Source organism: Ochlerotatus camptorhynchus, unplaced genomic scaffold (assembly GCF_037179485.1).
Source record: "Ochlerotatus camptorhynchus isolate MF236.1 unplaced genomic scaffold, CSIRO-AGI_Acam_v1.1 ptg000216l, whole genome shotgun sequence".
NCBI lineage: Eukaryota > Metazoa > Arthropoda > Insecta > Diptera > Culicidae > Ochlerotatus > Ochlerotatus camptorhynchus.
The window spans coordinates 964,735-983,005 of NW_027040706.1; the positions used below are offsets into that span (position 1 = coordinate 964,735).

The 18,271-nt window shown below is 38.3% G+C and overlaps 1 protein-coding gene across 1 annotated transcript; it reads left to right on the forward strand.

Annotated features, from left to right (window-relative positions):
- Window positions 1-3,109: 3,109 nt before the first annotated feature.
- On the forward strand, window positions 3,110-17,973 carry LOC135703605 (prion-like-(Q/N-rich) domain-bearing protein 25). The gene is made up of 5 exons (XM_065224875.1): window positions 3,110-3,320; window positions 10,865-11,011; window positions 11,076-11,471; window positions 11,576-11,721; window positions 17,605-17,973. The coding sequence occupies exons 1-5, from the start codon at window positions 3,191-3,193 to the stop codon at window positions 17,806-17,808; spliced, it is 1,023 nt and encodes a 340-aa protein (XP_065080947.1). The 5' UTR covers window positions 3,110-3,190; the 3' UTR covers window positions 17,809-17,973.
- Window positions 17,974-18,271: the final 298 nt, after the last annotated feature.

An 18,271-nucleotide genomic window follows, 5' to 3' on the forward strand; every position in this document is an offset into this window, starting at 1 on the left:
TTTTATTCAAAATAAAATCGATAGACGCCGCGGTACCTAGGCCCCTACCAAAGCATGTATTGCACCATGCAAGGTAAAATCGTAAACATGAACCGGTCTAATAGTCGCTACTATGCCCATAATTGAACAAGAAATCAAGTTGTGATTAGAGAAAAGCTTCATCGGTATCAACTTGAGAGTAGTCTTGCATACGATGAGCCAAAGCTTCCCTTGTTGAATTATGCGATATTGTATGCAACACAAAAGCTATACGCCTTACATGGGCCAACTGAATTCGAAACATAAGACCATATGAGGCGAGATGGGCCACCGTTCGTTTGGACATAATTCCTATTAACTCAATCTAATTTTTTTTACAAACTTGTTGAAAATGCTTCTAATATGCATCTCCATGAAAACCGTATCAAAGATAATAATAGAAATGTAACATTAGCTCAAAATCTCTAGAATATTATAAGATATGCAGTCAAGAAAACAAGCATTGCATTTACTATATTACATTTTACTTATCCGCTAGTTCTACAGCGAGTAATACACGTTACTATTGCTAAAAGAACTTATGTTTCTATTTCACATGATTCCTAAATCTTATTTTCTAGTGAAAACCTGTCAAAACGTTATCTTTTACTTTGGTGCTCATATTGCCCCGTATAGTTGTTGATCGGAGCAAAAACTGGAATTTTTTAAACATAATAATTTATTGAGTCTATCATATTTTATCCATATTTTGAACATTGTATATTATCAAACATATTCCAAAGCATGACCATGATCACAGCTAAAGTAATGTTTTTCATGTGTTATGATGTGTTTTTCTTATGGGGACCATATTGCCCCTATCTACCCTATGTAAAAACATACGTAGGATATTAAAAATTATTTCGATTTGATAGTATACAATCAAGGCATTTTGAAATATTTATTATTGGTTGAAACTTACTACAAATATTGAATTTATATTATTTAATCATTAATATCGGCCGGTTATATCAATGTTTGTACGACGCAATCTATACCCGCTCGACAACCTTGATAACTATCAATTGAATTGAATGATTCATTCACTGAGCGACCAGTTCCGAAATAATCTTCGTCACACCTGTTTATCACTTTATAAATAAAATAAATACAGCTACGTGTACCTGTACGTTATAGCGTGACTCGCGCTGACTGTATACTTGTTTACTTTTGTTATGCTTAATTGGGTCCAGAGGTACTAAAAAATCTATTAACATAATTTCACCTTGACCACTGCTCCACTAGGCTAGAAGAACGGAAAAGAGTAGCGAAAGATGCCTCTCCCTCTCAACAAGTGGCTTTAAAATGGGTAAACTTCACCTCGTTTTATGCCCAACAGAAAAACCAACTCTTGAAGTAAATACTTACGTACTTATAAATATCAATTTCACTAGTTCCCACGCAAGAAAACTAATCATAGTAGCCGAGAGAAAAGAAACTCTTTATTCGAAAACCCAAATATAATTTACCAACTCAGTCACTATAACCACAGTAGGTGCATTAGCAGATTATTAACAATGCTTTTTTATCATTCACAGATGCATTGCCATATTAGTAAAATGCGTTTTGATGTTTCGGGTCTTCTCTTACCTAGTCTGCCTGAATATGGAAATATTTACGCTTGCTCAAATCAACACGCTACAGATCAACACGAGCGAGCGTTTTTCAAACTTCCGAATGAGTGCGCAAACCAGAGTGAAGAGAAGCAAACAAACTTCAATCGCATTTGATGAGGGGAGGTGCCTTTTGTTTTGCAAGTAAGAAAACTAAATGTAAATAGTCTTTAAATAACATTATGTAAAAAAATAAGAACAAGAAATGTTTTTTTTTGAGAATGAAGAGGGATAGCAAAGTAATGGATATCCTGGGGGTGCGACACATCTAAATCTCAATTTCAGATGGTCGGAAAATCTCACGCTAGCGAATCAATCTACGAAAAATCTTTTTTCATCTCTTGCATCACAATCCATCTACTCGCATCGCTCTCCACCTTCAAAATCTTCTTTCTATCACGTTATCGACGGTTATCAATTTACATCCCTGTCCTGGGTACCCTTGTGGAAGTGTCCAAACCCATAATGCAACAAGTCAAATCTAATTTATCTGTTCACCATCTTAAGCAGAGTAGCCACACAGACTGTTTAAAAATACTCAATTCAATTCTTCAAAATTAGTTAGAGGGAACGAATAAACCTAGGTATACATAGAAAAATGAATTTGCAACTTTAAGGCAAATGCGGGACCATCTATAAACGAAGTAGCACAGCTTACCATTCCCTGACCCGCAAAATGGCTACCGTTTAAACGTGCCGACTCGGAGGACATTTTAGTCGGGGAATCTTACAGGGTACTGGTCAATAGTTACAATTTATTCCTTTGACATAAAATCAATTTCCAAACGGGCGATATTTTCAAGGATTTTCAAGGACATAGCAAACCCTCACTACGATGCTGGGTGACTATTCTGCGAGTTACGTGACTCTCTGTCACCGGTGAGGTGACAATTGTCACGTCGTGTGAGGTGACTCTCCGTGCAATTCAAATAGAGAGTCATTTCAAACGAGATGACAATTGTCACCTCACCGGTGACAGAGAGTCAAGCGACTCGCAGAATAAGGGGGTCTTTGCGGAGGTGAGACTGACTCGAACCGTGGATTCTACGCAGTGCCGATTCCTGGCAGTTTGCCGGAAGAATGGAATATTCCTTCCCTAATAAAACATATACCATAAACGAACGATAATCCAAATGATTGAACTATTCCACAAATGGTTTGGATAATAGCCCGAACACGTCGTTAGGCAAATTAACCATAACATTTTTATTAAGGTTTGCTTTTGTCAAGATGCTCTGAAATAGTGATGGTATGAAAATAACTCAACGACTAAGGTTCCCTCGCAGCTAAATCGTGGATAGCAACTAAACGAAAACAATAAAGTTCCACTATTGCATTGCAGTGTCCGACACTCTTCGTCAGCAGACGTGCGCTTCCACAATTTACCTGTCGGAGCTATGTTCTCACTCTCACTCAATGGGAGTATCATCCACCCAACCAGCAGCGATGACTGTTGAGCTCGAGGAGTAACATTTTTCAGTTCACTATTAGATACCGACCGGTAATGTTGTTAGTTCGCCGTGCCGCGCAACGCGTATATTTTTTCAAACATATAAAATATGTTGAGTGGTAGCAGGCCGCATACGCGTATCTATGACAACGGTCTATTACTAGTACAGCTCACAACATTGGCCTTCTTCGTCACCAGCTCTGTCCTGCCTACTGTGTTGGGTCAGACTTTCGTCAGACGTAAGTGTTCAAGCGTGAAAACGGAAACGACTCATGGACTACTATTTTGGTCGACCGGGGTCGCTTAATTATTCAAATGACCAATCTGAATTTCACGACAAAACAATCATCAGCAATGCCAACAAAAAACAATTGGCAAACCGTTCTACAAATTGATGTGAATCACTTTATTCAGTGATGCTGATGCTCCGCAGAACCGCATAGTGAACAGAGGAACAGAAGAAAAAACAGTGCATTTCATCATGTTCGACAATTTGAGAGCAATGCGCTGGTTTGTTGCGCATTGGCATTTGCCGTTAGTGGTCAATTTTTCTGATGACGTTGTTGTTAAACGATACAATCACCGGTGTTTCGTAGTGCTATCAGTTCTAAACTTTACCTGTACCTACCTATGTGAACGGTCTTCGGTTGATTCCCTTGAAATAAGCGGTGCTTGGAAACGAACATGGGAAAATAAAATTAAACCGATTTTTGGTTGGCCTACTTCGATTCGCCCGCTCACACGCTATAACATAACGTTGTGCCGAGCATGGAGCACCCTACTTGTAGTTGTTTGGAGTCTGGTTAGAGTAAATAACAAAGAAGAGCGAAAGTAAAACATTTAGGAAATCGATACTTGACGAAAATTCACATTATAGTACAAACGGAAGAAAAAGCTTTTCGTAATAGATATTCCACGTCGAAACTGCAACTCTCAACAGCGAATAAAAGCATATACATACACCCAATCAGCATTGTTAGTAGGTATCATTTAAGCGCGTGAGAATGGTGCGCCACGGTGCGAGATGATGACCGTCGACAATATCCGAGTAGACAATTGATTTCCGACATCGCACATCACATCGAAGGCGAATTAACATTCTTTCAGAATTTGAGTTATTCTGGTGTACATACAATATGCTGCATAAGCGCATAAATGGGCTTACGTAACGGGCAGTGAACGATCAGAAGTAGCGTATTCTATTCTGACGAAATATATTTACTAGCACGCGTGTTAGTTAGTTAGCATTATCACACGCTTTTAATGTAAACGTGTGTTGATACTAGCAAATTATGCATATAGTCACTCGTTGTTTTAGGTTTCATTTCTGTTTCGTTGATTTATGGCTAGCAAATTTAAAACTGGATAGTAACTTATTCAATAAACGCTACCTTTTGAGTCCGAATTTTTTTCTGAATGTTGTTTATTGAAAGATATCAAAGTCTGAGAATGTTGTTGTGTTGTTACAAATTTTCCAGGTCGGAGATTTTATGCAAAAACATCTACGTTAGCTATTGAGTAATGGAAACATTTATATGTTTGTATGTTTATCGGTATGTTCCCCGATAAGTCTAAAATTTGGTGATCCACAAGTGCCAAAGGTACTAAAGCATGGTCTAAGGACTGTTCGAGTAATAAAACGGACACACACTTTTAGACTCAACTTTTTTTTTTTAATTTTACTACTTAGCTTAAGCTTTCTTTGGCAAGTTTTAAGCTCTATTTATAAGGAACATTGAAGTAATAATAAACATTATATTTGAAGCAACATGTCAATAGTCAAAACCTAATTCCAAATCGGGTCCTGAACATTGTCCTGAATTTGAGGTAATTTGGTGGCGAACTCAGAAAATTGCTACACTGAGAAAATTGCTCATATTTAATTTATGTGACACACACATACATTTGTGCAATGTGATTTCCGAAATAATATTTATGTGTTAAACACATAATTAGATTCATTCGCCATTCAATACGCTTTATGTGAGGTCGCACATGAACATTAAGCTAGAGACAAATGAATTTAATCTACCAATTTTTAAGTTTTTATTGAATACTTATATTAAGTAAAAAATATTCGGAATATAATAAAATAGATTTACTATATAGTTCACCGATGCAGAATCATTTTAATAAACACTACGAAATTGTAATGCAATGCACTCGAGCTCATTGAAGCGGATCTGGAAGTCTAGCTTCATGTAATCGTCCATGATAAAAAAAAGTCACGATTTTTTCTGCTGTACACCAGATCAACGGAGGAGTTTTAAGAACATTATATAGACGACTGCACCGATCGATTTGAGTTCATGCACTGATGGAAATTTGACAGGGGAGCGGGGCAATGTTCATTAACAATGAACATTTAGTGCTCATTTTTAGTAAACATTCCTCCGCTCTCCTATCAAATTTTCGTCAGTGCATGAACTCAAATTCATCGATGCACTCGTCCATGGGCTGCTTTTGCGGTACCATGAATCGATGAGTTCCAAAGCAACCAGTTTGGTTAGAGCGATTCCACTCTTTGGATGGTAGCACCTAGCACATAGCTTCATATCGACGGTTACTGAAATTAAAATTCAAGTCAAAATCATAATCATACACAATTTTTCTTCAAAACATACCTTAGTTTTTTTTTTCACAATTTTTACATACTGCTTTTCCGTCTCCATTTTGAAATTCCCCTGTTCCGTCAATTTGTTTTATGTGTGCTCACACATAATTTTTTGCCATATGCCATTTAACAAGACGGTCATTTGAAACACACATACTTTGCATATGTAAAACACATGAACCTTATGTGTTGGTTATAAAATTTTTGTGTGAAGTGTTTTATGAAAGCTATGTGTAAAATAACATAAATAAAATCTGCTGTTTTATCAGTGTATGGGAAAAACGAAGTTTTTGTTCTCATCGTCTTGCCTTAAAAATAAAAATAACCATAAAAAGTACGTAAAGACGTGTTTGGGGTATCATCCTAACCATTTGTGGAATAGTTCTAACTTTTGGATTATCGCTCGTTTATGGTATCTGTTTATTGGGGCAGCCCTTCGCTATAATGATTTACAAAAATGTTTGCTATATGTTCTTATGTAAAATTTAATCAGCTACAACTTTGAAGTTTTATCAGATCAATTTCTGATTGAACGTCAAGAAAATAACTATCAAGAATTTTTAGAAACTCAAACTAATTGGCACCGGTGCCTTTAGATTTTTTCGCAAATTTTGTCGCACACACGTCTCTTATATGATGCTTACTTCTCAGTATCTTCTAACTTTTTCATCACCAACGAAAATAACTACTTAATTACCTTCCAATTCGATAACTTTCTGATATGTTTGATCTACTGCCTTCAGGGTAACACTTCATCTTATGACATAGTAGCCTGGATTTTTTCCCCTATTCTTCACCGTAGATCAGAGCTGGTAAATATCACGGCCGTCATGTGACCATGGGAAAACAGGTCCACTCACTATCACGAGACGAAACTACCTATCATTAGCTTTCTTGTCATTTTCCAATGATCAAGCACTCATGAGAATAATTCTTATGCGGTTTTTGACATCAGCATTTCTAACTGATTTAGATTTATTTAAGCAAACAACCGTATGTAATCGGTAGAGTTAATATATTATTACGGTTTCCTCGGAACAAGTAACATTAATAGCAATAAATGAACTAGTAATTACGATGATCACAACACTGTCACGTTCTGTCATGACAAAAAATTCGATGAGTTTTTGAAGAAAATATCAACCATCGTTTTCTCATCCGATGATAGTGACAGAAGCATCTCTGTAAATATCGCATGAGATCTTTCATTAAAAATTACATTTGCCAGCCCCAGGGCCTCCCTTAGCTCAGTCGGTAAAGGCGCAGCTACAAAGCAAGACCATGCTGGTGGTGGCTGGGTTCGATTTCCGGTCCGGTCTAGGAATTTTTCGGATTGGAAAATTTCTCGACTTCCCTGGGCATAGAAGTATGATTGGACTTGCCACACAATTATACCAATGCAAAAATGGTACAGGCACTAAGTTGAGAGAACGCAATAAGCTAATATGCGATATGCAATAAGCTTGAAATGCGAAGAAGAAGAAGAAGAAGAAGAAGCCCCGCCGTAGACACATCAATATTGTGAGCTAATTAATTAATAACTGTTCTGAAGTTCAATTAAGATGTGGTCTGAGCTATTGATATTCAATATTTTGTAGCAAATAAAATTTCATATAAAGTCAGATGGCAAACTTATCCGTACATTATTATGCCAAAGGTTAGAACGACCAAAACAAACAAACGGCGTAGTGGTTAACATCCATACCTCTCACGCCAAAGTCACGAATTCAAATCTCACCCCCGGACGAGTCACGAATGTCCCAAGAGTGTTAAAGTGACTATATATAAAAAACTACAAGGGACAGCACTATGGAGTTGTACGCAATGGTGACGTAGGACTACATGGTCGTATATAATAAATCTTATTTGTTAACTGCAGCAGCAGGTTTTGTGTAGGAATAGGAACTTGAGTGGGTTCTCTCTGTTTATACCCTTTAGTATGACGCGTTTGGCCCACAGCGACTCACGAAGTGCTACTGATTCTGATCAATAGCGGTGCGACTTCTTCTTCCTTCTATGGATTCTCATGTGGGCTGCAGCTTGCTGCTTGCAGGCAGCCTTTCGTTGTGTATTGGAGAACCCCACCACTCACCACGCGGTGATTGAATAAACACCGTTTGTTGAGACCAGATGGAATTCAACTTTGAAATCTGTGTTAGAGAAATCGCTTTTTGCAGACAATCGGTGATAACGTTAATTATCATAGCAACAGTTACACATTTATGCAATTTTCAACAGTGACACTTTGAAAAATGATAAAGTTTAAAATTTAACAGACGCGTAGAAATATTTCTGATCGATTGGTGATAAAATTATTGAAATTGGTCCAGGGGCAACAGAGTCAAAATCTTTCATAATTTTGTTAGATGATCCATTTTCAGGTTTCACAAAGTGTACCCCCAAATAGAAATCACAGACGTAGTCCTATTGTTATTGTTATTATTGTTATTATTGTTATTGTTATTGCTCAGTTCACACCCTGGCAGGCTGCTGCCTACCGATCTGCACTTAAGCCAGGCATGAACCTACGGAGATTTAGTCGTGGCCTATGTTAGACCGTATAGCATAACGACTTTCCTTTCACTAGCAGGCTTTTTCGTCCCACTAGCGTCCGATTAGGGGATAGTAAGAGATCAAAAGAATAAAGAAGAGAGATAGAAGATTTTGTTGTCCAGCTGCAAAAAAAAAAAAAAAACTCCGGCTTGTTGTGCAACATCAGGTTTGTTCGCTTTCATTCCGTTCCAAGGGGCAACGTCCATCGTCGTCGTACTCAAATACCTGGGCACCTCCAGAGGTGCACAGGGCCAACGTGAAATACTTCCATTCTGGGCAGCTACTTGATCTGGGCCCAGGTCAAATTCCTATCGGCTTGCTTAATTTCCTTGTTGACGCTCCGCCGCCCTAGTATTTGACTTTGCTGCGATGTTCTGGCGGATTTAATTCATAATCAAGTGCTTGCCTGCAGACTTAATTTCTATTGCTATCGGCTTCTGATGACATTTACATCTGAGATCCATTTGTGAGGCCACCAGCCACAAGTTATATTCCGCAGGCAGCGGTTGATGAGACCTGCAGCTTTTGAGTGTTCTCCACTGGTGCTGCACAGATTACACGTTTTAATCGAAGTTTAGAATTTTGGTACGTTGACCAATCTGATTTGATCTCCACTTTTGTGTAAATGTCATATTATCACCGACCTTATTACCATCACCTTAGTGTGTGACATCAGATGTACGCTCCTCTGTGTTTTCGTTACCAATGCAGTTAATTTGACACGTTTGTTGCATTCCCGAATGTCTCAATATTATTCTTGCTGAACCACCGTCAAACCCACTATCCAGAGGCAGCGAACCACCTTAACACCTGAAATTATACAAAAACAAATTAAACATTAGCACCAACCCCCCCCCCCCTTCCTCGATTGCACAAGCCATACAACAGGATCATTTCGTGCCCCATGACAACTTAATCCAGTTGCTTCCAGGTTCATTGTTTTGGCGCCAGCCGGGAGAGACTTGGTCCTGTACCAAATGCTTTCCTTGTCTCCATTCCGCTCAGCTACTCGCAATTGATTGTGATATAGTGGGCGGAATATGGGCGGTCTTCCAAATTTGGCCGATCATCAGGTAATCAGTGGGTTACCACCTGGCACCTCTTAGCAAGCACTATGCTACGAAGCGGACCGGAAGTTTCAATGAACAACCTCCCCCAAATCACAGACGTAGTACTACGTCAAAAAACTTTAACACAGTAATTCCCATATAAATTTCAAAGAGCCAGTGCAGTATGAGTTCTCATCTAAATGAGCTCAAACTTTGGGAGAATGATCAGGACCTAATTTAAAATCTATTGAGCTTGAGCAAAATCGATTTTTTAAACCATCCTGATCTATTATATATATTGATTATTTTTTTACTATAGCTAATCTTAATATTAAAACAAATAGACGCTGTGATCACGATCGAACGTGCAAAGTTTGGATTAGGCAGTTCACTGCCCATAAAAGCGACATCTTCGCATATAATGCGTTTTAAGTTTATTTGAATATGGTAGATGTACCAGTTATGGATTTATATTCATATTATGGTGTATTTCTGTACTGAGATAATTGTTCCATAACATTAAATTGAAATATCGTATGATTTTTTTTTTTGCAACAAGATTACAACAACAATAATTCATTTGGATCTGATCACAACCTCTAATTACAGTTGCAACTGCCATAGGCGATTTCTGCCAGTATGACGATCAGTGTCAATATCTGCTAAGTACCGATTCCGAATGTCGTGCCAACTCATGCCAATGTCGCGAGGGAACGCACTACTATCGAACTATGAAGAACTGACAGATTTTTCAACCAGCTATACAACTATGAATTTCTGATGTAGTGGCAAGCATGATTGCCGCTCACCCCAAAGGGCTAATCGCCTCCGCCGGGATTTGTTGTTGCATCAAATCTCTGATCACGCCTTCCTTCGGAAGGGAAGTGATCATCAAAGTAAACTTTTGTTTACTCTTTATTTGTTCTAAATTCAAAATAAATAACTTTTCATTTTAACCTAGTTGCCCAGCTACTATACTAATTTACCAGCCTTAATTGTTATGGTATATATCTAAGTGTTTTTGCATTGTCTCTGCCTTGGCAATTCAGTATTTTAAACAGGTTTTCTATACATGCAATCTGCATGTCAGTATAAAAATTGACATCTTTGGAAAATTGACATCTTTGAAATTAAATCTTATCTTTGTATAAACGAAATTAATCGTTGCAACGATTTTTGCCTTAAATTAGTAATTATTTTGTTGACATTTGTTCTAAAGTCTTAACATACGAAATTCTATGTGCCTCGATAGCATATTGGCCCGTCCAATCGGTTCGTCATATAGCGTGGCATGCTTATAACCAGAAAAAAACTGGACACCATAGAATAAATCTTAAATTTTGATCAAAAAATCAAAACAAAATTCAAAGATGTAGGGGAAATGGATGTAATGTCGGCCATAAAAGGCCCATACATAAATTCAGCAATCGACTAAATTTTCAGTAGCGACCAAAAATATCCATCAGTACCGTCACAATGACGTAGTTTCCCCTATTTTTAGTTTGCTTACAACTACAAAAAACCTTACCGTTTATTATAAATTCACTAACTTTTTGCACCCACTTAGGTACAGCAAGCGTTTGCCGGACAGATTCCGAGTGCCCATCAAACGCATATTGCGAGCACTACACTCCGCCGACTGGATTCGGTGTATGTTCCTGCCTTCAAGGCCACTTTATGCTTACGCACAACTACACCCGAGAGTGCCTTCGTTGTAAGAACTCATTGTCTATTCCAACAATAATTCATTTGGCTCTGATCACAACCTCTAATTACAGTTGCAACTGCCATAGGCGATTTCTGCCAGTATGACGATCAGTGTCAATATCTGCTAAGTACCGATTCCGAATGTCGTGCCAACTCATGCCAATGTCGCGAGGGAACGCACTACGTCGAACGGGAACGAAGATGCTACAAAACCAGCTACCTTGGCCAGTACTGTCGATTGACCAACAATTGCATTGGTGATGATACCTATTGTCGTGATGGCGTCTGTGTGTGCGCCGTAGGCAAACACCCGAATGCTGGACGAAATCTTTGCCTTCCGGATGTGTACCTAGGCGAAACGTGCTTCCGAGACGAAGAATGCATAACGGAGCATTCTCGATGCAATAACGTGTGTCGCTGCCGAGTAAGCCATATCTTGAATCGAGAACAAAACCAATGCCTTCCAAGTGAGTATGTAGGTCAATCCCAGCAGATGAGACTCAAGAATGGGTCGATTCTTCTAGGGCAATGGTGCGTGACGACAATAATGTGCCTTTGATTTCCATTACAGTCGCCGGAAAGCTGTACGATCTGTGCGAGGTGGATCTGCAGTGCCTTTACAATATTCCGCACTCACGATGCCAGATCGCAACCACGCCGATCGGCGAGAGTGTGGGCAATTGTACTTGCGCCAACGGTTACCACGAGATCGGTTATGTAAGCTCATCAATTGAATTCAAGATTGTTCTTTCGGTTTTGGTTTCTTTTCTCCCCCGTAGCACCCATCTATCGATGCGTTCGATCACGAAATGTTTATCGTTGGGTTTGAATGTATGTGTTTCGATAGATCACAAACGTATTGAGCCATGCTCGTAATGATGTTCCAATTTTCTAAAGCATCAATCAACTTTAGAGGCTGACGAAATGTGAATTGATTCGTTAGTGTGATTACTGTCAATTTGCTGCAAGCACATTCTGGTCATCATAATCGAGAATAATTTAGCATATTTGTAATTTAAAAGAAGCAAGTAGGTATTTGAAAAATGTTGGACAATTCTTGATAGAGCTGGAATTAGGGCGAAACAGCTTTTGTAAACAATGACTTCTCTCGATTATTTCTCGAAACTCAAGGCACACCCACGCAAACCAACATAACCAACGGGAAGGGGAAGTCTTCCCCTACCAGATGGTGAGAGTTCCAGTTATGCCATGTGCAACGGTTAGTGGTTGAGTGAAACTATGGTAATTCCTATACGGTTAGTGAGCTGTAACTATTGACTTTATAAGAGTTCTCTGGGTCTTATTTCTATTTGACCATGGATACATAGATGTACAGTCAATTACCTGCATTCTATTTCAATTCTACTCATTGGCTGAGTAGATTTGGCGATATTGCCCTCTTATTTTCTCTCATGGAATATTTACTCAGTTGCAGTTCAAAGGGACTTTCCTCAGTAACTTAGTACCTACAACTGGAATAAACTATTGAAATAAAGTGCATACGATTTTCTCCCGGGCAATTCGTCTTGGGGAGGAGGGAATGCACTTTAGATTAGCTCCGTCTCTAGCATACGAACACCTACACACTTAGATTTTTTCGCCGAGATGGGCACCACCGAGCAGCTCGGCATTTTATTTTGCTGGATCTCAGTGAAAAACTTGCCGAGATTCAGCTAACAAACGGGAATTTTGCCGAGATCTCAGCTAACAAACATATTTTTTGCTGAATTTCCAGTAAAATAAAATGCCGAGCTGCTCGGTGGTGCCAATCTCGGCAAAAAAATCTAAGTGTGTACCTGATAGATAGTCAGGCTGATTTTTCTTGTAATGGTCGTTCTGGTTTACAGACTTCCCTTTAGGGTCATGCCATGTTAAATTCCTTTAACTAAAAATGAGCACGACAATATCATATAAATAATCATTTTTCAACGTTTAATGTTCAAATGTTTTTCAACCATTTGGAACTGGGCCTGGACCGAGCCCATGGACGTTCGGTATACGGACGTTTAGCACAAAAGCGTTTGACTGAATAGACGTAGAACAAGGTGGGCAAGATAAGATGAATCACGAGACAAGATGTGTCAGTTAGTCTTCTTCTTCTTCTTCGCATTTCAAGCTTATTTCACATCGCATATTAGCTTATTGCGTACTCTCAACTTAGAACAGTTATTAATTGAGAGCTTTCGATGCCTGTACCATTTTTGCATTGGTATAATTGTGTGGCAAGTCCAATCATACTTCTATGCCCAGGGAAGTCGAGAAATTTTCCAACCCGAAAAATTCCTAGACCGGACCGGGAATCGAACCCAGCCACCTCCAACATGGTCTTGCTTTGTAGCTGCGCCTTTACCGACTGAGCTAAGGGTACATTTATTAATTTATTTGTTTGTCAATACCAACAGATTCACTGCAACTCCAAATGTTGGTTTGCTTTTCAAATCTGCTTTGGGACTACATTGATGATGACAAACAAACAAATAAATAAAACAAGAAGAAGACCCATATTGCCCCACCTTACCTTATTGCATTGACACAATTGTGTCATTGATTACAGAGTCCATTACCCTGCGCACCTTCACTAGTGCAAAGGGCAAACGTGAATGACTTCAATCCAAGGCGGCTGCTGGGTTTTGCTTTAACCTGGGCCTATCTCAAATTCTTGCCGACTTTCTAAATCTCTTTGTTGAGGCTCTGCCACTACGAATTCCTGGGTCTGCTTCTTTTGAGATTTCCTGCCCAGTTTCAATTTAGCGCTTGCTTGCTGATTTAGTATTCGTCCCTTCTCTGATTCATTCGAGATCCAGTTGTAAAACCACCAGATTCGAATCACATACCACAGGCATTGTTTAATGAAGACCTGTGCAGCTTTTGAGTGTTCTCCGCAGTAATGCACCATGTTTTGCGAGAATACACACCTATACAACAGAACAGATTTCACGTTAGAATTGAAAATCCGGATTTTGGTGCGTTGACTAAACTTGTTTAATTTTTAAATATTCCATAACCTCACAAAGGCAGCCAGAACCTTCTTGATTTATGCATCTATATAACTCTTGATACCGCCGGCAGACTCCATCTGGCTGGCATGTATGTTATTGGAAACTTCCAACTTTCTCCAATGCTTGCTCAGTTACCGTAAAGTTAACTGTGGAAGGGTTGTCTGTGCTGACATCCAACGATTTAATCTTGTAGACATTGATGGTGAGACCCGCCGCAGAGGAGCGTTTAGTCAACAATCAATACGAAACTAACGATTTTAAATTGGCTCACTACTTGACTAGCCTATTGGTCCCAAGCAAACGATTAACGTACCCTATTCTAGTCGAAATTCTAGTACTACGCAATGTTTGTTTTGATTCGCTATGAAAGTTTGACAGATAAAATGAGGGGTTATTGGTTTTTCCTATGTTTCGAGGGGTGAATCGATTAGCTTGGGACCGAAGAGAGTACCAGAACTAAGCCAAAAAGTTGAGCTCGTTATTTCGGGACCTTCTAGTCTTAGAGTTACCTCTATGGTTTAGTTATGTTATCAGCCCAAATCGAGGTTTACGGGGTAAAAAGGGAGATTCTCAATTCGCAATTCGTGAACCTTTAAAAATATAGTCTTCAGATTGGTTGACAACGGTATCATTTTTTAGATGTACGGGCCATGTTGAGCATCCCCATAGCCATAGTGCGTAATGAGAATATCTACAAAAACGGGGACTGATGGTACATTTTTAAATATTAAACGTGCTTTAACGATTAGTAAACAGTTTAAAAAACTACAAGGAACAGCCCAATAGGGTTGTACGCAATGATGACGTAGGACTACGTCAAAATATAATAAATATTTTTGTTAACTGCAGCGGAAGCTTGTGTTTTGTGTAGGAATAGGAATTTCAGCGGGGTTCTCTCTGTTTATACTTTTTAGTATGACTATGTTTGCCCTGAAAAGAACCTTTGATATGAATTTTAGTTGGGACATGTTCAGAAAATTAACTCTTTTGGAAAATGTTGGTGGCCCTGAAAAGGGCCGACAGTACAGGCTTTGGAAGATGATGATGACGTGTAGGCTGCTGCGTATTAAGTGACGGCATCACGGATCACATTTTCTCGACACACCTCGGATTTCCTCGTACATCAGACCAGAGATGAGCTTAACACCACCACGTCGAGCCAGACGACAAATGGCAGGCCCTCGATATTATCACACGATGACACTTGGCGACTCCTTTACAAAATTCTTTGCCACCCTTGCCACGACTAGTCATGCCTCCTGGTTGTTTACCGTTGAACGGGTGAATCGCAACTAATGCGAAGACGCGAAGAGCTGGTTGTCTATATAACAGGTAGCTAACGACAAAGTCCATAAACGATTTCTTTAGGTTGTCGTCAACTTTTCAGAAAGCTATGTGAAATTCACATGGATTTCATGCATTACTTATGTGATATATTTTTTGAGTGTATCCCCTGTTTCCATGTTTGGTTACAAGATTACAACTCTGGAGAGCATTTTGTATGGTCGTTGGGAGCGTGTGGTTCTGAATATGGCGATGAGTTTGCAAAATATTACGCAATTCCATCCTCCCTATTCGCACGCGCCCGAGGATCGGAGGCGAATGCCACTTCGACTTGTTTCGTCTACTTACTACTCTCTGATGACTGTGCTGGGGAAGCAGCATATGCATGTAGGTAATTGGTGAATTTGTTAGATAATTCAACGCATTTGGACAATGCTGGACATTTACCAGTTTTTCAATAGTTTCTTGATGAAAATCAACATTCGGAAGCATTGTTATCGATGCGTAGCCATATCTCTGATCGATTGGTGATAAAATTATTGAAATTGGACCAGGGGCAGCTGAGTTATTAACGTTCAAAATCTTTCATAATTTGTTACATGTTCCATTTTCGGTTTTAACAAAGTGTACCCCCATATAGAAATCACAGACGTAGTCCTACGTCAAACAAAAACTGATGAGGAAAGATGCATCGTTGTGGTTTCGACTACAAAAATAGATAAAGATAAAAGTCTTATGAATTTAATGACGGCCATCAACACCGTTACATTAGAGGCATTCCACGAAGGTTCGCAAATCGATCCTGACCGATCATTTCCTATTACGCTGAAACTTTGCACAGTTGTTCCTTTTTAGTAAAGATGCCAATTTGTTTTATCAGTTCTTCAAATTGAATCATGACTACTTTTTGAAAAGGGCCTGTATAAAAATAGTACTAATGAGTTTAAAAATATATATTGCCGTAACGCTTTGTTCGATTGATTTGGTGTTCTAAGCAAAGTTGTTGATATTATTTTGGCAATTGTGTAAAAATATACGCTGTAAAAAATTATGTTTGTTTCAATGAAAAAAAATATATTTATTATTAAAAAAGTTAATTTCTCAAAAAGTACATTTTAATACATTGTAAAAACGGCTTGCTTGATTGCTATGGTGTCTTTGAGAAAGTTATCCAAAATTAAAATGCAATTCTAGAAAAAATATACACGGTTGAAAAACATGTGTTTTTAACAAAAATGTAAAAATCGTGAAATTTTCAAAAAATCATAACTTTTTTGTTTTTGAGTTTACCATCACCAAACTTTGCCAGTTTTTAGCAAACAATATGAGCTTCAATAATGTACTTTTTGAGAAATTAACTTTTTTAATAACAAATATATTTTTTTTATTGAAACAAACGAAATTTTTTACAGTGTATATTTTTAACATTATTGCCTAAATTATATCTACAACTTTGCTCAAGACACCAAATCAATCCAACAAACCGTTTCAGCAATATATATTTTTAAACTCATTAGTACTATTTTTACACAGGCCCTGTTAGAAAAGTAGTCGTGATTCAATTTGAAGAACTGATAACACAAATTGGCATCTTTACTAAAGAAGAACAACTGTGCAAATTTTCATCAAAATCGGAGCCGACAAATTAAAAAAAAATTAAAAAATTCGTCAATCTGTAGAGAATTGCTCATTAGTGAAAAAAAAATGTTGCAATTGCACTGTTTCCACTGCCGCAGTGGACACCTTGTGACAAATGTTAACAAGTTTTGTAGTGCCCATTTCGCCCCGTCTCGAAAAAATATTCTTAACTCGTTCCTTAATTTAACGTCGGTCTCTGTTCCGCAATCTAGTGCCAATCACCGACGGACATCGATTGCCAACCATTGACGGCAATCGAATGTGCAGGAAGGCAGCTCACACCTGCGTAGGATTTCGCACCCATTCAACACACATGGGCCGGGACTAACGGCTTTACTTCCCTTCCGAAGGAAGACGTGACCAGAGATTTTTATGGCTCGGCACAGGTTTGATGGTCAGATGTTTGAAAATTAAGTAAATATTATTTGCCAGAATTAAATACCACAAAAATATTAGCACAGATCGGTAAAAGCTTATTAAGTGGTGGTGAAATATAATAATATTTCGTAGTCACAAGGCAAATTCAAGTTTTGAGGTTGTTTTTATAAGACGAGAATTCTCATATTTTAAAAATTGCTAAGTTGGCTCATACATTATGTAGAATACTTAGCTCCCTTTAAATCAAGTTTAGTTGATTCACCTAGGCTCATATTATCCTTCATTTTTATATTCTTTTCAGAAATGTTATCCCTCAGTCTACCTGAATGGCATTTGCGAAGTCGACGAAAATTGCGCAATCAACCAGGACACGGTTTGTATCAATGGACGCTGTCGTTGTGCAGATCACATGGTTGAAGTCGATGGGCAATGTTCAACAGCAACCAAACATCTTCTTTACACAGTCCAAATAATTGTTCTATTAGGCATTAGCCAAATATTGTAGACTTAACTTATCAAAGATCATCTTAGATTAAGCCGATGTAATTTTATTTATTTGAGATAGTCCTAAAAAAGGAATACCTACATACCATTATGGAAGCAGTATTTATTTCTGTGAAAGCATGTGATCACCAAATACAATTTTAACACACTTAGAACAATCAATTGTAAATAGCGATAAGATATAAATGATAAAAAACTCATGGTAAAACTGGCATTTTTAATGACAATGTAATGAGAACCTTACCTCATCCATTCTGGTACTACATTCTTCAGGATTCAACTCATTTGAACCGATATCTTGGACTTACCTTTCCTCAAATAGCTATTTATTTTCGTAACGTTGATATACCTATTTTCCTAAATTGATTTTTTTTTATCGGTAAAGATGCGTCAACAATTTTGGAAACCCTGCATCCTTACGTATTCAAAGAAATATGTCATCCAAACATTCAAGACCAATTGTA